The sequence below is a fragment of the Rhinopithecus roxellana genome, chromosome 20, assembly GCF_007565055.1.
Source record: "Rhinopithecus roxellana isolate Shanxi Qingling chromosome 20, ASM756505v1, whole genome shotgun sequence".
In the NCBI taxonomy this organism is placed as follows: domain Eukaryota; kingdom Metazoa; phylum Chordata; class Mammalia; order Primates; family Cercopithecidae; genus Rhinopithecus; species Rhinopithecus roxellana.
The window spans coordinates 72,252,631-72,277,071 of record NC_044568.1 but is presented as its reverse complement, the minus strand read 5'-3'; the positions used below and the strand labels follow the sequence as shown (position 1 = coordinate 72,277,071).

The 24,441-nt window shown below is 54.7% G+C and overlaps 1 protein-coding gene across 3 annotated transcripts in view; it reads right to left on the bottom strand.

The window, feature by feature from the left end:
• The window catches only part of LMF1 (lipase maturation factor 1), a 99,810-nt gene that overhangs the window by 52,534 nt on the left and 22,835 nt on the right, over positions 1 to 24,441 (bottom strand). For 2 of the 3 annotated variants that reach the window (XM_010387788.2, XM_030924552.1), the window contains exon 3: positions 18,904 to 18,914. The exons of the other annotated variant lie outside the window; for it this stretch is intronic. In XM_010387788.2, coding sequence (XP_010386090.1) covers positions 18,904 to 18,914 — 11 coding nt within the window. The remainder of the gene's footprint in view (positions 1 to 18,903; positions 18,915 to 24,441) is intronic. 3 annotated transcript variants of the gene reach the window in all.

Genomic DNA, 24,441 nt, shown 5'->3' with positions numbered 1-24,441 from the left:
GCCAGTGGGTTGTGGGAGGAGCCGCCTCTGACCAGGGAAGAAACGTGATTTAACACGTTTTGGAGGTGCAAGTCACTGCAATGGCCACTGTAGGAGAGAATGCCAGTTGAGGCCTCATTAACTCTGTGGAAACTATTTGAGTTACTAAGAGAGAGTCATTAAATATAGCACAGATGGATCCTTCAAAAATGACAGCCACCATCCACGTTAGAAACAGGAAATCCATTAAGTTCGCTGTTAAAATCGGGGACGAGGGAGCAAAGCGCTTCCCTCTTGACTGCCTGTCACTCAGCTCTGCGCCGGGCCGCCCTCTGCCACCCCAGGGGCTTCTAATGGCGGCCCCAGAGAGAGCTGGGAGCTTTTAAAAGTTTCCTTCGTTTTCACAGGTTATATTTTAGGATGAAAAGTTACGAAATAGCACTGCAAATCTTACTTTGCACTATCACGGAACAGAAGGGCTGTGGGCTACAGACACCCCTGGGGCTGGATGATGGCGGCTGGGGAGATCAGCTCTGGCTGCGAGCCAGTGGCAGGGGTGGGCACTGGTAGGCCACACTCACATGGCCCTGGGACACCAGGTGGCCTTGTCTGTGACCCACCCACATGCAGAGCCCCAGACCCCACTTCTCCACGTCTCCGGCCACAGGGAAAACATCTTTCATGACCAAGTTTGAAAAGGCTTCAGAGGGACAAGCGGAGGCTCTGCCACTGAGGCCTGCGTCCTTGGGATGCCTCGTTGGCTCCCCGGCAGCAACTGAAGGTACGTCAGGAACACCCCTCTCCTGGCAGCTGGCTGTGTCCCAGGTGTCCCTTTGCAGACCCTCTGAGTGTTGAGCTCTGGGTCTGTTACGGCGGTTGCTCTGCAGCCAGCTCCGAGAGCACCAGTGTGCTCAGCGTTGGGGATGGAGATGCCACCCAGGGGCTGCCACCCTGCAAACTCATCCTGAAGGCAGAGCTAACGTCACGTGTGTGGGCCCATCCGCAGCCCAGCACACAGACGCAATCCTGTGGGGAACCAGGCCCAAAGCCCACTCTCATGTCGGTACCACGGGGGACGGGTCGTCACTATCTCACCTCCCCCAAGCACACGGGCAACACACAGCCATGGTGTGGCCGCGCCAAGCACGTGCTCCGCAAGCCCATGTGAAGAAATGCCGTACCTGTGCACTGTGGGCAGGGGCCATTATAGCGGCTTGGCCAGGGCTGCTGAACCCTCTGGCTCACTGGAGATGACCAGGCAGGGCTGCCCTCCCCTAGGAGACATGCCCACCCCTGTACCGGGGCTGTCTGCAGGGGTGCTGGGAGGTCCTGATGTTCGCCCCACCCCAGAGGTGACCCAGGGGACAGGAGTGCTGCTGTGCCCGCCCAGCACCCCCAGCCCCCTCCCGACCGTGGGCTCCCTTCCCTCCTCTGGGATTGGCCAGGCTGTGTTCTGAGTGGGCTGCAGCTCCCTGGCCTGCGGTCACCCAGAGCCAAACTCTGCACAGGAACTTCCAGAACCAGCCTGAGCTGTCACAGCTGCATCTGCCCGCTGGCCACGTCTCACGTCCTGAGGACATTTCATGGGAGGGCCACCATTCTACTGCCCACAAGACATATAGGTGCAGAGCTAGGGATGTGGCATCGGGCTGTGGCGCGGGGCAGCTGGCTGGGTTAAACCAGAGATCAGATGGCAAACGGGAATGCATTTACTAGCAAGCAGACATCTCCGAAAGCGCTGGTTAAGGGCTTTCGTGCTTTAGATAAAATTGTGTTAACTACACGCTCTCAGTTACGAGGAGTTTAGCGGACTGTTACATATTTTAAGGCTGTCCGTGGGCGCTGCTGAGAAACAGGAAGTGGCCTCGGTGACCCCTGCGCCCGGCCGCGCAGCTTGTTCATACTCGGTTGCCGTGACAACCAGACTTCCCAGCCCCAGGTGTCCCCGTGGCTCAGTTCTGTGCAGGTGTCACCAGCTCTCGGGAAACAAATCCGCACTAACGACCTTAGCTATCTTTATTGGTTTTGGATAAATACGAAAATGCTTCCTGTTCACGGAAATTAGACTTTGCGGCAAAGAGTGTTTAGGATTAATGTATTCCAAGTATTTCACCTACGTCAGGCTGGCAGGCACCACACATGACCATTTCCTTGTCTTTTGTGTCCTGGGAGTGAAAAATGGCTGAAATACGCCGAGCCTCCAAGCGACTCATGAGACCCCAGAAAAGTGCTGGCCATCGTGGGCTGCGGGGACACTGTGCCCATGGAGCTGTCCTGGTCACAGCGTGCCTCACGGGCCCCGGTCCCTCAGGCCTTGAAGCACTCAAAGGCAGCCCGCGTGGCTGAGAAGCACATTTGACATTGCATTTAACTTTGGTTCAGTTGGATGTGAATTTAAGTGACCATGTGGGGCCGGTGTCCTGGGGTGCACCCCGACAATCAGCCAGGGGTGGGGTGGGGCCAGTGTCCTGGGGTGCACCTCAACTCCCATGTGGGGCCAGTGTCCTGGGGTGCACCCCGACTCTCAGCCAGTCCTGGGGTGGGCACCTGCTCAGAGACACCTGTGGGATGTGGGTCTCGCTCCTGAGCAGCCGTGGGGCGAGCTCGCGGCATCTGCCTGCTCCTCCCATGGGGGCTCCTGGGCTGGAGCTTCACAGCTCAGCAGTGTCCATGTCCCTGCTGTGACACCTGTGTGGGCACTCGGAGTGTCAGCGTGGGCCCCCAGACTGAGAAGCGGGTGTTCCCCTCACCACACAGTCTCGGGGACGGTCTGTTTTCACTCGCGGCTTTTCCAGACCCTCCCCTGACACTCGGCGGTCGGCACTTCCAGCTGTGCTCCGTGTGGCCAGCAGGCAGGACCCATCCCACGTGGAGGGCGGTGTGCTCAGGGGTTGTGTGAGCTCACACACTCACAGAGAAGGAACATGGGGGTTGGCACACCTGGGAAGTGGGCGGGAATCACCCCACATGCCCGGGGCAGGGGTCAGGGCAGCCCTGCGGCCTCTGCCTCCTCTCTGTCGGGACCTACACACAGAGCTCCCCGCCCCACCTCCATCACCGCTGAGCCCCCAGGGGAAAGCTCATGTCTCCAGCGCTCCCATGAGGACAGCAGTGCTGGCAGCACCAGGGCAGAGGCGTGACAGACAAGGGGCCTGGAGGCTGCTGCAGGCATCCCACCCACAGACCCGCTCTGGACAGGGTGCGCCCCTGAAGGCAGGAAGGGTGTCTGGGCTGCAGTCTCATGTGGGTCACTCGTGGGGGGCCTCAGCAGCAACTGAAGGAGGCAGCGATGTCCTCAGGCCCACATCCTGGAGGTACTGGGGAGAAAGACACAAGTGTTTTGCTAGAAACACTGGTGTTTAGAGAGGACTGGGTTTCAGCTACCTCAGGTGGCAGGGCCACCCTGGTAGGAGCCTCATGGGGACCCACAGTCAGAACCTGGGGGCAAGGGTAAGGCAGCCAGCACCCATGCTGGGCTCCCCACCCCATGGCTTTGCCCCGGGACGCCCTTCCTCCAGGCAGCCAGCACCCATGCTGGGCTCCCCACCCCACGGCTTCGCCCCGGGACGCCCTTCCTCCAGGCAGTCAGGCTCCTGCCCCTAGCACCATCCCTCTGGCCTTGGTCAAGACTCTGTTCGGACGCCACCTCCACAGCCTTGCTGGACAGGACATTCACACCGGCCCCGGCCCACCGGCTCAGCCCCCAACACGGCATCCACACTGGCCCTGGCCCATCGGCCCCCACAGCACGCACTGCGTGTCCACATTCCCCTCTCTAAGCACTGCACCCCAAGCGTCGGTTCCACACGGATGCAGGAAAGGATCAGGACAAGGAAGTGGAGGAAAATGCGCTTGCCAGGCAGGCGAGCCGGCGAGCTCAGCAGAGACGCAGAGCCTCGGAGGAAGGCCAGGCCCACTCCAGAGCAAGAACTAAAATCTCCAGAGCACAAATGCCCCTGGATGAGCTCAGCAGCAGCGTGGAGAACAGAAAGAAAAGGCAGTGAACACGAAGACACAGCAGCCACAGTGACTCACTCTAGAGACGAGAGGCTTTTAGAAAACACCAAACAGAAGTACAGGGCCCGGAATCTCATGAAAGGCAGGGAGAGGCCTGACGTCCATGCCGGTGCAGCCACAGGAGAGGAGACAGAACATGGGGCAACCCCTCCCTCAAATATTGGCAAAAATTATCCAAATTTGGTAAAAAGTAGGCCTATCACAGTCAAAAAACTGACAACCGAAGATAAAATCCCCAAAGTCATCAGAGAAAAATAATACGTTACACTGGAATGCTAGGAATGACAGTCGCCTTCCCGTCCGTCTGAAACAAGGGACAGATGGAGAGAGGCAGCCAGGCACAGATCCTTCCCAAGGGGCCCCTGCGTGCCCAGAATGGCTGGGAATCTGCAGGCGTCTCTAGCAGCAAAGGACACTGCCTTCTCCCTGGGGAGCTTCCAGTGTCATCAGAGCCTGAAGGAGGAAGCAACTCGGCACCACGTGGCCCAGTGCAGGTGTGGTGGGAGCTGGCCTCCGTCAGCAGGTTGCCCGGGTCTCTGTCTCAGTGCTCAGCAAGGCGAGCACAGGACACAACGGGCCCCATCACAGACTGCGCTTAGAAGGCACTCAGTGAAACAAGGACCATTTTCTTCTGGAGGTAACTCAAGAAGCTAAGACTGTGAGTCAGATGCCTTGGATGATAAGAAGTCCAGGTAAGGAGAAGACAGGAGGAAGCTTCCCTAGTATCACCTACAAACGTGCTTCCACTGGGGCAGTCTCTTCCCCTTTTCAGACAGCGCAAAGCCCTCCTGTAGTGAACAGTCACCGTAGCCCTGCTTGAGGGGCCGCTGGGTCCAAGACCTCCTGGGTGGCCACATGGACCTGCGCTTCCCGCAGAGACGCTGACCAGACAGGCCCTGTGGAAAGTTCACCCGCGAGCCAGGCACCGGCACAAAGCCAAACCCCCCGGCGGAGTGTGCGGGTGCAGAGACAAAACGCCCCACGAGTGCTCGCAGGGACTCGACCTTAGAACAAGACAGTTGTATCTTTGTACAAATGGGAGTGGTGACAAGTGAGGATGACGGGAATTTCTGGGTGACGGCCACTCTCTATACCTTGACGGGGCTCATGCAAGTTCTTTATCAAGGCAAAGACGCAACGTGCGGTGAGTTCCAGCTAACGATGTGCAGGCTGAAGCACTTGGGGAAGCGTTGGCGCCGGCACCACCCTGACGTGTGCCGAAGCACCAAGGTAGGGATGGGGACACGGCGAACAGGCCCACTACATAACGATGCAGCAAACCCCGTAAACAGAACCTACAGCATCCAGACCCACTACATAACGATGCAGCAAACCCCGTAAACAGAACCTACAGCATCCAGACCCACTACATAACGATGCAGCAGACCCCGTAAACAGAACCTACAGCATCCAGACCCACTACATAACGATGCAGCAGACCCCGTAAACAGAACCTACAGCATCCAGACCCACTACATAACGATGCAGCAGACCCCGTAAACAGAACCTACAGCATCCAGACCCACTACATAACGATGCAGCAGACCCCGTAAACAGAACCTACAGCATCCAGACCCACTACATAACGATGCAGCAGACCCCGTAAACAGAACCTACAGCATCCAGACCCACTACATAACGATGCAGCAGACCCCGTAAACAGAACCTACAGCATCCAGACCCACTACATAACGATGCAGCAGACCCCGCAAACAGAACCTACAGCATCCAGGCCCGCTACATAACGATGCAGCAGACCCCGCAAACAGAACCTACAGCATCCAGGCCCGCTACATAACGATGCAGCAGACCCCGCAAACAGAACCTACAGCATCCAGGCCCGCTACATAACGATGCAGCAGACCCCGCAAACAGAACCTACAGCATCCAGGCCCGCTACATAACGATGCAGCAGACCCCGCAAACAGAACCTACAGCATCCAGGCCCGCTACATAACGATGCAGCAGACCCCGCAAACAGAACCTACAGCATCCAGGCCCGCTACATAACGATGCAGCAGACCCCGCAAACAGAACCTACAGCATCCAGGCCCGCTACATAACGATGCAGCAGACCCCGCAAACAGAACCTACAGCATCCAGACCCACTACATAACGATGCAGCAGACCCCGTAAACAGAACCTACAGCATCCAGGCGATTCCTATGCGGGTTTTACTATACAATTCTTAGGAAAAAAACAATAAAGGTTAAAAGGTTTGAAATGTAAAAAAGATTGACTACACAGAAAATTTAAAAACAAAACATAAGTAAGAGAATCTACAGAAACAGGCTCAGCCACTCAGAGGTGTCAGCAAGGTCTGGGCGGAACATTAAAAATCCTGCGAGCAGGCCTGGAAACCAGCATTCCCCTGCAGCTGAGGAGTAAGGGGAGAGAATCAGCTGTTTATCCCAGATGAAGTCCAGAGCGACACATTCCAAACAGCCGACATGGGACAGAGGCGACGAGGGACGGTGGCCTGGACAGAAAACATCCAGGCAGATGGGGCACCCTGTCCCGCAGGCCCAGCCAAACGTCCAGGCAGCCCGGGGCACCCTGTCCCGCCCAGCCATGCTCCTTGGCAGCAACCACCCAGGGGCTATCTCACGGGCAGATCAGGGAAGTGCTGGTCCCCGCACAATCTCACCTCCAAGGCAAGGTGGGAGAAGGCAGCCACCTCCCGAGGGGGCCACAGAGTGGGTTCTGATCCAGCCGCGAGCTCTCACTCCCAGCCCACAGTGACCGGCAGCCAGGCAGGCAGAGTGGCCACTGGGGAACAGACCCAGCAGGACCTGAAGCAGGGAGACAGCGTGTGGGCGTCCACCCAGCGCGGCCAGCCCGTGTGTGGACCAACAGCTGAGAAAAGGCATTACTAACATGGACATGAAGAAAGCCGCCTTGGTTTTCAGGTGCTGTGCTGTTGCAAAGGCCCTGTCTTCAGGCGTGTGAGGAAGCATTTCCAAATGTGGGAATGCGATGCCTGGAATCTGCTTCATGATAAAACAGAGCAGGGGCGAGGAGGGTGGGGTGGACGCGGCAGCTGCAGACACCAGCACGGCGCACTATGGCCTGCGAGGGTCCCACTGTCCACAGTTCATTCCTCCCCATTACGTGGCTTCCTGAACAGCCACGTATTTCCTAACTCTGCCCGCTGAGGGGCCGAGATGCCACAGCACCCCAGTAGCAACAGGTACCCCAGCACCCACATCTTGGTCTCTAAACACCCTTCCCCACTAGACTTCTCAGGGAGCTTGATCCAGGGCTGGAAAGATAAAAACAGGAGATAGTTGTCTGACAGCATCATAAAGCAGGGGGAGCGCAGGACAGGCGGCAGAGGGTGTGGGGCTTGAGTTAGGGAGTAGGGGGAGTGCAGGACGGGCAGCAGAGGGCACAGGGCCTGAGTCAGGGAGCAGGGGGGGTGCAGGACGGGCTGCAGAGGGCGTGGGGCCCAAGTAATAGAGAGCAGGGGAAGCGCGGGACGGGTGGCAGAGGGTATGGGGACCAGAGTCTGCATCTTTGTCTGTGTTTCCCCTGCCTGGGGCCATGCACCGAACCTGCACCTGTGTCTGCGTCTCCCCTGCCTGGGGCCATGCACCGAACCTGCACCTGTGTCTGCGTCTCCCCCAGCTGGTGGCCACAACAGTGTCTGATGGTACCAAAAGAGCTTCTGGCCTCTCTGCTGCTTGCACGACTCTGGACGCACATGCCTTTGCCCGGCAGGGCAGCCCCACAGGGCCGTGTGAGGACAACAATGGCTCACCCTACCAGACAGTGACCACCATGGCTGGACAAGCTGAGAGAAGGACCCATCTCACCAGCTGCTTTTACATGTCTTTCTATAAGTGTGATCACGCGGAGTTTAAAAAGGATCCTGGTGGTTTGCACGGACAGTCCCGGCTACTCGGGAGGCTGAGGTGGCAGGACAGCTGGAGCCCAGTCGTTTGAGACTAGCCTGAGCAACATAGCAAGATCCCATCTCTAAAAAAAAAAAAGAAATCCTCCGTAAGAATACTGCTTTAGAAGGAAGTGGAGGAAGGGCTGTGGACTCTGAGGCTTACCCTCAGTGCAGTGAGGTCACCTGCTCCTGGGAACCATCTTAGGATCCCTGGGATGGGCACAGGGACAAACTCGTCAGTGGCACCCAATCTGGCAGAGAACCTACCTCACAATCTCCAGATCCACAGACCTACAAAGCATCTGCTCCAAGCAGTAACAATGAGGTCCTGAGTGGAAATCTTCACAAAGTGGAGAAAAAAAAACTGATGGATTGTCCGATGTGTTTGATTCTGTAAAAACAACAGTACTGGAAAGGGTTGACCAGTTGTGCTGGTACAGTTGGAAGAAATTAGTGAGATATGATCAGTGATGAAAAACTAAGCCAATCAAAAAAGAAGAGGCAACTATGAACTCCAAGAAAAAGGAAGAGTTATTAGAAAAGAAGTTGTTATAGTTCACTACTTGGCTCAGCAGTCACAATATTTACAGAGTCAAAATAAAGACTATCAAACTAATAAAAATTATATTTATGACATAGCTACACTAATGAGAAGAACATTAGGGTGTGTGAGGGCAATCCCTGTCATTCCTAAGAGGACACGTATACACAGTGTCTAACTGGGATGTGCGAAGAATAATCCATATAAACCTCTCAGTCAGAAAGACAGACAATACCGGAATGCGTGCTGGAAGTGATAAAAGGGCTGTCTGCAGAACAGCATTTGGCGGAGAGCTGATAAGGCAGGTGCTTCTGTTAGTATTATAAGTCAGGTAATAGTATTATAAGTCAGGTACTACAATTGGACTAATTATACACATGCCTAATTGTTTCTTTTTTTTTTTTTTTTTTTGAGACGGAGTCTCACTCTGTCACCCAGGCTGGAGTGCTGTGGCCGGATCTCAGCTCACTGCAAGCTCCGCCTCCCGGGTTCCCGCCATTCTCCTGCCTCAGCCTCCCGGGTAGCTGGGACTACAGGCACCCGCCACGTCGCCCAGCTAGTTTTTGTATTTTTTAGTAGAGACGGGGTTTCACCGTGTTAGCCAGGATGGTCTCGATTCTCCTGACCTCGTGATCCGCCCGTCTCGGCCTCCCAAAGTGCTGGGATTACAGGCTTGAGCCACCGCGCCCAGCAAGAACAATCTTCAGGCCACATTGGCCACAGTGTAATAAAATCAAAGTTAAGAAACAACAGGTCACCTGTAAAACCCTGAGCATGTGGCATTTTCGAAGCATTTCTCCAGGTGGTCCTTGGTCTAAAGGCATCAGCGCTGAAGGTTATAAAACCACATCATCGGCCACTGTCGGGGCAGCACCGGGCCTCAGATGATGGGGTGGGGCAGGGACACAGCCAGAAGAGGGTAGCGCCCTCCAGTTGGCTTTCATTAGCAGAGAAGAAGAAATGGAAAATAACTGAATCAACCAATTCCAGGCACTGGAAATGATAAACCCCTTTCTCCCAGAAAAAGCAAGCAACCTACAGAAGGCAAAAATTAATGAGCTCGAGTATATTTTAAAATTCTGATAGATAAAACCAGCTCTTTGAAAAGACCCACGAAGGGGATGATCTATGGCGGTTCTGGCAATGGGGAGTGGGGAAAAGGAGGAAACAAGTATTAAGCCCCAGGCGGGAGAACGGACGCAGGCCTGCTAGGGGGTGGCAAGGCCACCGCACAGACTATGCCCTGTGGCTGGCAGTGGGAGGGTGGAGGGGAGGAACGCGTGAATCAGACCCTCGTCCGCGGGGTGCTGGGAGCAAGTCCCTGAACGCCCGCTGGGCTCAGCTGCCCCCTGCAGAACAGGTAGTGATGAAACCGCCCTCTTCAGCCACCACAGGGCCACACAGGAAGCTCCACGCTCACCGTCACTGCCACTAATCCACAGGAACAAAGAGCGATGCCACCAAACATCCGGCATCCATACAGTCTAACATAAAAACAATTAAAAAGCGACGCCGAAGATTCTAGATTAAAGGCACCCAAGGGAATTCAGGACTGGAAGTATTAATTACAGCAATAAAACCGTTCCTCAGTAGCTGAGAATCCTGCATAGTAAAGAGATAACCATGACTTTGAAATAGCAATGGGTAACAACATGATGGGAGAAATTCAAAACCAACAAAATGTTAATGTTCACGTGAATGAGACAAAACGGCCTTTAAAATCTGTTTTCTCGGTGGGCGTGGTGGCTTATGCCTGTAATCCCCTGGAGCACTTTGGGAGGTCAAGACAGGAGGACGGTTTGAGCCTAGGAGTTCGAGACCAGCCTGGACAACATAGCAAGACCCTGTCTCTATAAAAATGAAAATAAAAAAATTACGTGTGGTGGTTCATGCCTGTGGTCCCAGCTACTTGGGAGGCTGATGTGGGAGGATCACTTGAGTCAGGGGAGGTCGAGGCTGCAATGAGCTGTGATTGTGCCACTGCAGTCCAGCTTGGACAACAGAGCAAGGCCTTGTCTCAGAAAAAAAATTATATATATATAATTTTTATTTATATATACATCCTTTTTTTCTAGGTTCAACTTAATAATTTCCATCAGATATTAGTAAACGGAAAAAAGGCAAAGAAATGTATCTAATATGGCCCTGTTTGAGTAAAGCAAACATTTACCCCTAAATCCTGTGTCTGCATCTGCATATGTGTCTATGTGTGTGCATGTGTTTGCACATGATCTACATATGTGTCTGTGTGCGCATGTGTGCACGTGTTTGCATATGATCTGCATACGTGTGCACGTGTTTGCATGATCTGCATACATGTCTGTGTGCATGTGTTTGCATATGATCTACATATGTACCTTGTGTGCGTGTGCACGTGTTTGCATATGATCTGCATACATGTCTGTGTGTGCATCTGTGCTGTTTGCATATCATCTGCATATGCGTGTGTGCAAGTGTATGAGCTGGATATGTGTGCGTATGGATGCATGTGTTTGCATATGATCTGCAAATGTGTGCACGTGTGTGCACGTGTTTGTATATGATCTGCATACGTGGGTCTGCGTGTGCATGTGTTTGCATATGATCTGCATACATGTCTGTGCATATGAGTGCTTGCATATGATCTGCATAGTTGTGTGTGCATGCATGCACGTGTTTGCATATAACCTACATAGTGCAAGTGTGTGCTGTTTGCATATGATCTGCCTACGTGTGTGCACGTGTGCACATGTTTGTATATGATCCTCATACGTGGGTCTGTGTGCGCATATGTGCATGTGGTTGCATGACAGGCATACATGTCTACGTGCGCATGTGTGCACGTTTGCATGATATACATACGTGGGTGTGTGCACATGCGTACACGTTTGCATATGATCTGCATACGTCTATGTGTGTTTGCATATGATCTGCATACGTGTCTGTGTGCATGTTTGCATATGATCTGCATAAGTGTGCACGTGTTCACATTTACATGTGGTCTGCATATGTGTGTGTGTGCACGCATTCAGGTGTGTCTGCACATGATCTGCGTGTCTGTGTGCACATGCGTGCACGTGTTTGCATATGATCTGCATACGTGTGTCTCTGTGTGCGCATGTGTGCATGTGTGTTTGCATATGTCTGCGGTTGGGTACAAATGTGAGTTGGCATGAAGATAAGGACGGACTGAACCAGGAGGTTAACATAGGGTGGATGAAAATTAGATGAAAAAAGGCTACACTAAAAACAAGTGCCCACCAAAGTTGTGCACACACACGTGTGAAGAAGGTGGAACCTGGCACCACAGCACACACCCTAAGGGGCCCTGGCGTCCACCCAGAGGCTTCCTCTTCTCCTTCACTGTGCTGGCTGCATGTAGGACCCCAGGGAGCCTGCAGGTCACGGCCAGGATGCCAGCTGCTCCTCGGGTCCCCATGTGCCACCTCTCCTCTCCCTGAGTCCTCCCTGGGCAGCACCCTGGCCCTAAGGTGGTGTCCCAGTAGCCCAAGAAGACAGCCTGGTAAGTAGTGACAGAGAAGCCACCAGGCGAGAACACCACTCCAGGAGCCAAGAAAGACCCAAGACCCCAGCGGACAGCATTGGAGAGTCCAGAAGGGCTACTGCCTCCAGGCGGAGACTCAGGCCCAGAGGCCTCCAGAGATGGAGTCTGAGGGCAGCCTCTCCTTCTCTCATGGCCAACCAGGGGCCACTCGTGGTGAGGACGCAGCAGAAGCTGTTCAAGAGCCCTTTCTCATCTGGGAAATGGCCCGTGGAAATGGTTCACGGCTAGCTCACGTCACGCAGGGGGCTCTAAAAGTCATCCAAGTGGGCTTCCCTGTCCTTCCTATGAAGACACAACCAGACACTGAGACCAGAGACACGCAGGACCACAGTCACGCCAGCCCCAGGTGACGGGGAAGGGCTCTGCCTCCCGGGACCACGGTCACTCCAGCCCCAGGTGACAGGGAAGGGCTCTGCCTCCTAGGTCCACGGTCACTCCAGCCCTAGGTGACGGGGAAGGGCTCTGCCTCCCGGTTTGAGGGAACCCTCTGGAACCACACTCTACAGGACGCTTCTCCCCCAGGGAGGGGCCGTGCAATTAAATCAACGCAGGAGCGGGGCGGAAAGGACCCAGAGAGGGGCTGGCTCAGCCACTGGTTGCAGCCTGGCAGCTGGGCCAGTTCCCAGTAGAGGCCATCAAGGCTGCCTCTGATTAGGGAATAATTTAATTAAAAGAAACTGCATTCCTGACCCTGGGAGCTGGGAAGGGGAGGGAAGGGCCATCAGCTAAAGGGGCAGGAGGGCTCTGCATGGCGGGGACTGGGGCTGCTTGGTAGAGCCTGGCACAGCCCAGGAGGCTCAGAGCTCACCCAGCAATGGCTTCCTGCAGGCAGGCTCTGCTCCAGCACTAATAGGGCTTCATAAAAACTTCCATTTGGGCCAGTAAACCCCTCATTACACTGTTTTTAAAGCATGAATTTAAGAGTGGCAAGGGTGAAGGGTCACACGGAGTATTTAATTCACAACGGCTGGCGAGCGGTGCTGCCGCAATGGAAAACTCCCTAGGCTGGTGTCTGGGGCCCCGCACACGCCCGGTGACACTCGGCTGCGTGGGGACCGCCTAGAAAACAGACCTGAGAGGTGGGGAAGTTTCCCTCCTGGCAAGAGCACAGCAGCAAAACCCAGGAGGGCCGGTGTGCTAGGACAGCCTCCTAATGTAGCGACAAACAACTGAGTTCCAGCACAACCTGCAATGAGCCCCAGGCCGCCGCCCCGCACAGGCACCCGACGCGGGGACAGCCCACCCGTCCTGCCTCCGTGGCTCACACAGGAGCACCTGTTGCCGCTGAGATTCATTCCTCACACCCGCTACGTGGACATCCCCCCACGGCCTCCACGTGTTTTCAGCTTAACCACAGTCCAATCCCAATGAGACCCAGGCCGCCTGTGTGTCTGTGCGGACACCTGGCCCAGCAGAGAGGAAGGCCCCAGACCAGCTGGCACTGGCCTTGCAGAAGATGAGGATAAACCAATCATTCATCAACGAAGCTTCTTACTCCAAGGACCCCAAATTCCCTCAGGCCCTGACGTGTCCAACGCTCACCTGGATGGGACTGTAGTAAGAAACAGAACCCACTTCCTACAAAGGAATATCCTGGGAAGGTGGAGACTTCCAGAACCCTTCCCTGGGTCCCAGGACCCTCACTCCTCTGCACATCCCCAGCTGACACCCTCACTTCACCCTGAGGCAGCAGGGGGGCAAGGCGTCCAGCCCCTCCCCTCAGGCAGTCACCATCAACCGCCTGGTCCCCTGCACGAGCCCATCCCCACTCCCCACAAGCCCACCCCACGCCCCACGAACTCACCCCATACCCCCAGGGGACCCAGTGGTGCAAGATGGGGTAGGATCACCTGGAGGCAGACACCTACACACACCCAAGTCCATCAGACTAAAATCACAAATAAATTACAAAACCATTTTGGGGGCCTAAAACACTCCAAAGGCCTTGGGAACCTGTTGGTCTTCCTCTGGGACTCTATCTGGGCACAAGGACCCTGCAAAATGGCCCGGGAGCTGAACCGGAGGAAGCCCTGCCCTGCCGCAGCCCCTGTGGCCTCTGCCCCCTCCTCACACAAGGCTGCCCCCTGGTTCCAGGACCCCTCACCATGAGTCTCTCCTTCCCCTGGTCACATCCCAGCGGCCAGTGGGGTCACAATCCTGTCCCATCCCTTGCCCATGCCTGAAAGCCCGGCCATCCCTCCCGGCTGTCCAGGCCTGGGAAGGGCCAGAAAGCGTCTCCAGAAGCACTGGGGACCGGCCCTGGTCTCAGTCCCAGAACAGCAGCTGCGGCCTTTGCTGTTTCAACCTCACCAAACTGCAGACGGGAGCCCCTTCCTAGAGCCTGCTCTCCTTACAGAACCAGGCGCTAGGCATGGTGCCCCATGTGGGATGGGGACTGTGCGGGGGGCCAGGGACCACGCTGGAGGACGTGGCCCACACTCGGGGGATGGGGCCAAGCTGGGGGGACAGGCCCACACACTGGGGAACGGTGCATTGCCAGCAAAAGAGGCCTGGTCCTGGAGGGAAAGCAGCTGCCCCACGGAGCCCCGCCACCCACTGCTGCGGGTCCTCTCGGGTTCCTGCATCCTTTCCAATGCACAAGGGCGGCTGGAGGCTCCAGAGACTCCCAGATCCAGGCTCAATGAATATCAAAAGGTGCACTCACTACAGGCGGCAGGAAACGGCTGCGCTTGGGGCTGCGGAATTCATTGCCGTCAGGCTCCTTCTTTGAAGTGAATGTTACCAAACTCAGCAGCCCTCAAAGCTCAGCTCTATCTAAACTCCAGCAGAAACACGGATGGCAGAATGGGGTTTAACAAATATTGTGGTTTTCCTGTGTCCTGGAAAGCGCGGCCCCGACGAACGTGGCTTCCTCCTGCCCAGCAGTCGCGTCCGTCTGAACAGGGCGCAGGGCCCTGGGACACAAAGCCCAGGACAGCAGCAGGCGAGCTCACCGGAGGTGCTCTTACAACAATAGAGAGATGCGAACAGAGACCCAAAGACCAGCCTGGGCAGTACAGTGGGACCCCATCTTGACAAAAAGTTTAAAAATTAGCTGGCCAAGGCAGTGCGCCTGTAGTCCCAGCTAATCAGGAGTCTGAGGCGGGAGGATGGCCTGAGCCCGGGAGGTCAAGGAGCTGAGATTGTGCCATTGCACCCCAGCCTGGGCGACAGAGCAAGACCCTGACTTGAAAAGAAAAGAAACGTAAACGTTCTGTGGACGGTGTGGTCACCCTGAGAAAAAGGAAGACACTAGCGGAGGGGGTGTGCGGACTCCCCAGCCGGCGGCCATTTCACTAAGAGCGGCTGCGTGTGTTTCAGGCCGGTCCCGCTCACGCCCACTGCATCGCGAGAGCATGTCCCGGGGAGCCCACACCCAGCCGTGAGCCCTCAGAAGACAGGGTTTGCTACTAGTGAAATGTTAGGATCTTTGACTGGCAGCTTCTGCAGACTGTGCTGGGTTGAGAATGGTCTGGGGCCAGGCACAATGGCTCATGCCTGTAATCCCAGCACTTTGGGATGCCGAGGTGGGCAGATCACCTGAGGTCAGGAGATGGAGGCCATCCTGGCCAACATTGTGAAACCCTGTCTCTACTAAAAATACAAAAATTAGCCGGGCCTGGGGGTGGGCACCTGTAATCCCAGCTACTTGGGAGGCTGAGGCAGATAACTGTTTGAACCTGGGAGGCGGAGATTGCAGTGAGTCAAGATTGCCGCCACTGCACTCCAGCCTGGGCAACAGAGTGAGACTCAGTCTCAAAAACAAAAAAAAAAAGGCCTGCGACCGCCCAGCGGGGAAGCCACAGCTATATGCAGAGCACGTGGGTACAGCCAACGCAACCAAGGACTAGAGCTTTTTATTTCATTTAGCTTCAATTAATTGTAAAAACACATGTGCCAGTGGCCGGGCTAGGTGGGTGCCCTGGAAGCCTGGACCACCAGGAGCCAGCTGGCTGCTGCCTGGGGGCGCATACTGCCGGAGGATGCTGCTTACCAGGCCGTAGGGTCCCGGTAACCGCCCCCACCCCTCACCCTCCACCTCCCCCGCCACGCCCAGAGCCACCTGATCTCCACTAAAGCCCACTGTGCAAAATGAAGACAAGGATGGTCACTGAGATGGACACAGAAGCACACGTGACTCGGATGAGATGAGGGGCACAGGCACAAACTGCCTTCTCCCAGGCCGCCCCGAACCAGGCCACAGGAAAGGAGCCTCCCCAGAGGTCTCAGATTAGGAGGCCTGACCTTCCAGTGCCTTTGGTTTAGCTGTTCTGAGGCCCAGCACCCGGCGTCATACCTCAGTAACTGGCAGCTCTATGTTCTCCAAGATCAGGGAAGGGAAGAGAGTTCAAAGACGCGTAGCCGCTCGGAAGGCAGGGAGAGCTCTGCCGAAGCTACTATGAGTCTTCTGAATTTCTGAGCGACAGTCCAAAGTGACGTGCTGAGCCGCTGCAGGGTCAGACACAACATGAAACTCAGGCTCACAAGGACTCCCAGGCGGAAAACATTAACATTAACGAGTCAATGATTCGCTTCTGAGTCCCTACAACTACCACCTGCCACTAAAGAATCCGTTAGAATGTGTGACGCGCACCTGAGAACACCCAGGGAGACACGGGCGCAGAAGACGGACTTCCGTCCGCTGGGAGCACAAGCACAGCCCCTGACGGCGGCCACACAGGCTCACGTCCCACCCCCCATGCAGACCCCATTGCTTTTGCTTCAGCAAGTGGTTGGGGACACGGGAGGGGGGCTCCAGAGTCACCCGGCCCCTGAACGGCCTCTGCCGCTCCAGCAATGCCTCTTGGAGTCCACTTCCCCAGGCGCTTCCCCCACACCCTACTTAGAGAGGCTATGTTCCCCAGGAGGCCTCACGGGCGAAGGCACGGGGAGGGTGGGCTCCAGGCCTTCTCATCCTCAGCAATGGGTCCTGAGGCCTCGGTGCTGAGACAGGGCAGCACTCGCAGGCCCATCCCTCACAAGGAACACACACACATGGGCTGCTGCTCCCTGAGCCTGCCCCTGCCTGCGCGTGGCCCCAGCGGTGCTGGCCGTGTGCACTGGCCTCACAGGATTCGGTTTCATGATCACTGCTCAGGATTCACAGCATCAGACAGCAGGGACTTCTCCCGCTAAATACAGGTGTTAGGACCTAAAGGTTTCGCTCCTCATAAGAACTAGGAAAAAATAATACTGTTGTAATTTACGATTTTAATTTTTTAAAGTTTTTTTGTGGTGATAGGGTCTTGCTATGTTGCCCAGGCTGGTCTCGAACTCCTGGGCTCAAGTGATCTAGCTTTAGCCCCTAAACTGCTAAGATTATAGGCATGAGCCACTGCTCCCGGCCTGTTGTAATTTTAAATAAATAAAATTTACTAAGAAAAGATTTGTTTATCTAAGTGTTGAAGAATATCGTTTTCTCTGTGGGCATTTTGGTACTGAATGCATCCTGACGCACTCTGGGGGAGGCCTGGGACTCCGACTGCCGCATACGCTTCCTTACGTCTACTCACTCCTCCTGGTGCACTCTGGGGGAGGCCTGGAACTCAGGCCACCACACACGCTTCCTTACGTCTACTCGCTCCTCCTGGCGCACTCGGGGGGAGGCCTGGGACTGAGGCCACCGCACGTGCTTCCTTACTTCTACTTGCTCCCACACTCGTGGGCACTCTGCTCTCTTGATGCAGCCACGCGACTGGTGGGCACAGAACCAGCTGGTTCCGACCAGGTCGTGTCAGATTTGCAAATGGAAAAGGAATTCCTGAAATAATTCATTGCTTCTTGCTTTAAGAAAAACACGGAAACAATGAACAGATGTAAGCATGCAGAGCTGCACACCGTGACAGTGCACGCTGAGCCAGGCGGCACCCAGCAGCCAGGAAACCCATGAGTGACAGTGGCTGAGGTGGCCTGGTCCTCTGCAATGACAGGTACCTGCCTTTTAAGGTGATTAAAATCAGGAATAAGGTTCTTTTATATTTACATTTTAACAGATTGTGATGTTCTTCCTTTCTTTGATTCAAACCAAATTTCCAGCATCTCTGGTGCTCAAAAGGAATGAAAATATGTGAGGAATAAAAGCATGAAGACAGTGACCTCTACCGCAAGGATACAGGCCCTAAGGCCTGAGACTGTGAAAGGGGCAGGCAAAGATCCACGCCCAGACAGGCCACCCCTGCTCTCCCAGGAAGGGGGCCGACAGCCAGAGAGGTCAGGGCAGAGACAGCCTGAGTGAGAGGCCCAGGCCAGGGCCTTTACCAGCAGAGACCGGCCCTTCCATCTGTGCCCTGAGGTCAGGGAGAAAGGCAGGGGTAGGGAGTGGTCATCCTTCCCAAGGTCCGGGAATCAGGTCCACTGATCAAGCCACTGTGTGTCCCATGACATTCTGGAGGCCTCTGGGCCCAATGGAGGGTGCACCCACTATCCTCTGATCCTGTCCTGTCCACTGGGCAGCTGCCCTCTTCCCGTCCTCCAGTATTGACTGTGTTGTGTGGGATAGGGAGGACCTCCGATCCCCTCCACCAAACAAAGCACAAGCCAAAGTGCCCACCAGCGTTAGCGCCGTGAGCAACATGAACCTTCTCTGTGCCGAGGTGCACACAGCGTAAGTGTCCACGGGGGATGGGCCCGTGGGTGCTCTGCCTCTGCTCCAGGGCAGCAGTGGGGAGACTACACCTCTGAGATGCCTACGATCACACGTGCGGCCATGCGTCTGTAGGTGCCTGGGACCTGGAAGCCCAGGAGCTCCCACATCCAGGGAGGAGGCACGGATCAGATCACAAGCGCTCACCACTGCCATCCGTGCATCCTGGGAAGGCTGATGGCAGAGGCGAAGGAACGGAAGAGGCCAGGAAAAGTGTGTGAAGTACATACCAAACACACAACGCTCAACTATCGCGGAGCTTTCTCTAAGTGCATCTCACTTACCGAAGGAGTACCTGAAAAACGAAAGAAACGCGTATTAACACTTTGGCTTATCTCGACCAAAACCCAGCTTCCCCCCTGAGTGAAGCCCACCCCGGCGCCCAGGACAGTGTGGGGTCAGGGAAACCCTGCCAGGGGGACCTGCCCACTGGGCATTAGGGGAACAGGACCCCTCCCCACGGCCCGCACACAGGCAGGCCCAGAACAGGCAACCAAAACACATTCCCAGATACACCGACGATGCACCCACAGAAATTAAACATACGTATTTTGCGGATGAGTGAATTAATACTTATTTTTTTGCAGCATCAATTAAATGCCACCAAAAATGTCATCCTTTGGAATCTGAAAATGTAAGGCCATCACATGACCTCGAGCGCAGATCATTAGAAAACGGATCTTGAATGAAAGGAATTGGTGGGAAAGGCTGGGAAAGGCGGGAATCGCAACCAAAAGGGGCTTCAGTGATGCTGTGACCTGCTTCTCACCCTCAGCCAGCGGAGCCGCAGGCAAGCAGCATGCATGTCTAGAGGACCCCAAATCACAAACGTGGAGCCCCCCCACATGCACCGAACACACAGCTTCCAACACATCCCACACCTGCCTCTGCCTCTGGCCTCCCTAACCCCACCCCACCTCACAGCAACACCTACCCATGGGCTCCAGAAGAAATCCCCTCTGCCACTATGGTCCTGCAAGAGGCGGGCAGGACGCACCGATGCCCGTGGGAGGAGCCCTGCCTCAGGTGCTCAGTGCCATGCCCGACGCAGAAGGCACAGTATGTGGTTCGTGGACATGAAATGTACACAACAGGCCAGTCCACAGACACAGGCCGTAGATCGCCAGGTGTCTTCTGGGGTTGATCAGAATTTTTTGTTTTTGAGACACAGTCTCATTCCATCACCCAGGCTGGAGTGCAGTGGTGCATAAGCTCACTACTCAACCTCAACCTCCTGGGCTGAAGCAATGCTCCCGCCTCAGCCTCCCAGGTTGCTGGGACCGCAGGTCTGCACCATGATGCCCCACTAATTTTTGTATTTTCTATAGAGGTTCTGCCACGTTGCCCTGGCTGGTCTAACTCCTGGACTCAGGTGATCCTCCTGCCTCCACCTCCCTAAGTGCTGGGATGACGGATGTGAGCTGCCCCGGCCAGAATGTTTTAAACTTGGTGCTGATGGCATCAGAGTCCATGAATATGTACATTGACTTGTACACTTTATATCAGGGATGTCCAATCTTTTGGCTTCCGTGGGCCACAGTGGAAGAAGAAAAATTGTCTTGGGTCACACATAAAATATACTAACACTACTGATGGCTGATGAGCTAAAAACAAAACAACTCATAACGTTTTAAGAAAGTTTATGAATTTGCTTTGGGCCGCATTCAAAGCCATCCTGAGCCGTGTGTGGACAAGCCTGCTTTAAATGCAGTTTTACGGTATGTGAATTACATCTCGCTAAAGACATTAAGCAGCAGCGTTGCCTAATGAAATCTACAGGAACGAAAGGCTACAGGGTGTGGGGCGGCCCTCAGGGCCCACTGCCCGCCCCAGGGCTCCCTACACCATCCGACCTTTGAATATGTCTGTGATTTCCCCCTTGACATCACAATAAAAACACAGCGAAGGCCATGACAAACGACATCTGAGCTGTGAGGGAGGTGGGTGGGGACAGAGCGCTGGAAGGCTCATTCTTAAACCACATCAGGTGTGTGGCTGCCTCAGCGGCTCTGATGTCTTTTTAAATCATCCCTTACCCGGTAGAGATCCACACTATTTATAGGTAAAAGAGGATTAAGTCTGGATTTGCTTTTCACTCCAGAGGAAGGAGGCTGGGAGGGAGAGAGGGCACCCTGTGGGCTGCAGAAGGAGGCTGGGAGGGAGGGGGGCACCCTGTGGGCTGCAGAAGGAGGCTGGGAGGGACAGAGCGCACCCCATGGACTGCAGGATGCACTCCCTGCCCCCATTTCCATGACCAAAACCTTCCACGCAGCCGCTGTACATACTGGCTAATGCTACAAATAAATTTACCCCCAAAATGTTCCCAATACATAACCTTAGTTGAACAGAGAAAGGAAAAGGAGCTGATTTTTAAAATCCATAAAGAATAAAAGCTTTGCTCTTTTGTTAGCCAGGTGTGGTAACGCACGCCTGTAGTCCCAGTGACTTTGGGGCCGAGGCTGGAAGATGGCTTAAGCCCAGGAGTTCCAGGCTGCAGTGAGCCAAGATCGCGCTACTATTGCAGTCCAGCCTGGGCGACAGGGCAAGAGACCCAATCTAAAAAGATGCAGCCTCACGCTTTTACCAGAAGGGACCAAGGCCTGGAAGAGTTTCAGTGACTCAGTGCCACCAAAATACAAGTGTTGAGCGGAGAAGGGGTGAGCCCAGATGCAGCTGCCTTCACTTCGGCTGCGGGTGTTTCAAAACCTATTCTTCTGTCACTTCACCTGCTTTGAATTTTCAATTTCAAGGCTGCCTGATAAAAGATTCTTTAAATAGCAGGTTTTAGCTAAGGTAATGACATGAAAAACTAAAACGACTTATTACTTTCATAGCTTCTATCATATTTTCAACAGTTGGGACTTACGTTAGAAGATACCGACTCCATGGAGTTCTTTTGGGGTTTGTTCTGCTGTTTTGTTCTTTAAAGAAACTCAAGTCCTTCCTCAGATGGTGGGACGTAGATTTTGCTTTTGGATGGTCGGGGTTAACATGCTCCCTCTGACTGCCTTGTGAGGTCAGGAACCTGCTCCCCCGTGAGCCCTCACACCCGACTGACAGGCCGTTGGGGTCTCTGTGCTAGGGAGGCAGCAAGACCCCGGATGGCCTGTAGATGCTGCACATGGCCCCAGTACAGGCCCTGCCCCCTTGCACTTCACAGGGCTCCTGTTTCTACAGGAAGCCTTTGATTTAAAAGCACATTCGGTTCCAGCTATTTATCATCTGTAAAAAGGCCTCATGTAAATATTTGTTAAATTTTATGCTCCCCATTTTGGGGTAGGCTAGTTGTAAATTTGTAAGAAATCTTCCACTTTCTGGCCTAGCATAAAGAACTCTGCTGGAGGCCTATCTAGAAAGTGTGTAGTAGGAACTTAATCATGAACCATGTTCTCCTGAACCACACCTGGGTTCCTGACTTGTGTCTGCATCTGACCACATCATCAAGACTGAAGTCTTTGTCATGTGGTGAAGGCCAAACGTGTGGATTTATTTACAGAAGTTACCAACAAAATACCACAGGAAAAGAACAGCACCTTTGGGTGAGAACAGCTGGGGGGCTTCCATGTCTACCCGCCCCACAGGAGAGGGGGTGCAGCACCCACCAGACCACTGTGCCTCCCACCCAGTCACCAGAACGGGGTGGCAGCTAGCACTGGCAATGTCAGAATGCTGGGTCCCGTTGTGCAGGGCCATGGCTTGCCTGGCACAGGGAAGTGCTAGACTGAACGGTGGCTTGCAGGGACGGCAAGGATGGCACTGGATGGAGGCTCACGAGGACGGCAGGGACGGTGCTGGACGGCGGCTCACAGGGACTGCAGGGACAGGGCTGGACGGCAGCTCGCAGGGACAGCGGGGATGGGGCTGGACTGTGGCTCGTGGGGACGGCGGGGATGGGGCTGGACGGCGGCTCGCGGGGACGGCGGGGACGGGGCTGGACCACACATACCAGGTCATCAGCGCCAGTGAGGCAACTGGCTCACTGCAGACACGACCGCTGCTACCCCAATGTTTAAGTTCATACAACAGAGAAAATAAAATGGTAATAACAAGAGGTGTCTTCGCAAACATCTGTTGCCTGTTGCCACTTACTGGAGCTGCCAAGAGGAAGTCCAGGTCCCAGGGCTGTTGGGAGGACCTGGGCTTTGAAGCCAGGCAGCGCAGGGAGCACCCAGTGCGCGCGCGGCTCCCATGGACAGACGGACAGATAGACAGACGAACGGACGGATGGGCGGTGCTCCCATTACTGTGTGAAAACCGACCTCACAGTACATATTCCATTCACTACAGGTGAGCAGTTTAAAACAGGATGTAAATAGCCCTTAAAAGTGTAAGGAAAAAGTGCTGGAGGCTGTTTGGATGCAGCACCAAAGGCAGCAGTGAAAATGGGGAAAGACGGCAGACTGGACTCCACAGAGGAACCCCGTGCAGAAAGCAAAGTCCGTCGCATGCAGAATGGGATGCGGCCGAGGGGTCGCACCTTCCACGTGCGTTTACCTTCTGCTGGAGGCAAAGGGCCCAGTTCCCGGACAGCAGGGCCTTTTACAGATGGATAAACAACGAACATTCACACCAAAGGGGAACGGCAAAGGCAAAACACAAACCCCCAGAGAAACAAAAAAGAGCAAAACCAAGAAAAATTACTTGGCAGAGAAATGTGTATTTAAATAACATTATTTTCACTTATAAACACTCTGGTTTTTCGGAAATGGGATGTTCTGAGTAGGGAACAGGACAACAGCACGCTGTCCCCACCGTGAGCATGCAGCCCTGGGTGCGGGCTGGCGGCATCCGTCCACCAGGCACCACGCACACCCTGATCCAGCCGTCCACCTTGGGAGCTCACTCACTAAGTCACAACCCTGCAAAATATCCCTACGCCACAAAGCTGGCCACTGAGGCGCCACTTCCAGCAGTAAAAAACCAGGAACCACCACCAACGTGCCGGCCAGTGGGCTTGGCGCAATGAGCAAACTCATGTAACAGACCGCCCTGTGGCCACCACACACTCCACTGAGCAGCGGAAGTCCAGATGGGCGCGTGGCAGCTGAGGCCCTGACCGGTGCATTGCTGAGGCTGCCAGCGTCAGGCCTTGACCCTGCTGTCTCTGTGGCGACCCAGACCGCTCTCCATGTGGCCTCTGCCTCTGTCAGGAGCACTACACGCTGCCCAAAGCTGCTGTCAGACAACGTCGGCGAGATGGGAAGATGCTTGCGATTTGATGGGAAGTAAAAAAAAGTTTAGTTATTTCCAATATTGTCATAAGGACTAGGTAATGAAAATTGTTTACGAATTAAGTGAATAGACAGCGAATAAAACAGGATGTGCTATCTGGGCCCATTTTTGTTACAGAGAAGTCCGAGGCAGTGGGCTAAAAGGAGGTCCCCAGAAAGACATGTCCACATCTTAATTCCTGAACCCCATCTTATTTGGAAAAGGCATCTCTGTGGAGATAATTAAGGATCTTGAGGTGAGGGCCTCCTGGATTATCTGATCACAGGTGTCCTTATCAGAGATAGGTACCAGGAACCCTGAGACAGACCAAAGAGGAGAAGGCAAAGTGGCAGGGACTGGAGTGATGTGCCCACAAGCCGGGGACGCCCGGAGCCCCCAGGGACTGGAAGAGACAAGGAAGGACCCTCCCGTAGAGACTCGGAGGGAAGGGAAGGACCCTCCCATAGAGACTCGGAGGGAACTGGCACTGCCGACACGCTGATTTCGGACTTCTGGCCTCAAGAACTGTGGGAGAGTAAATGTTTCTTATTTGAAGCCTCCCCACGTGGTCACTGTCATGGCTGTGGAATGCTGCCATGCGTCTCTCACGG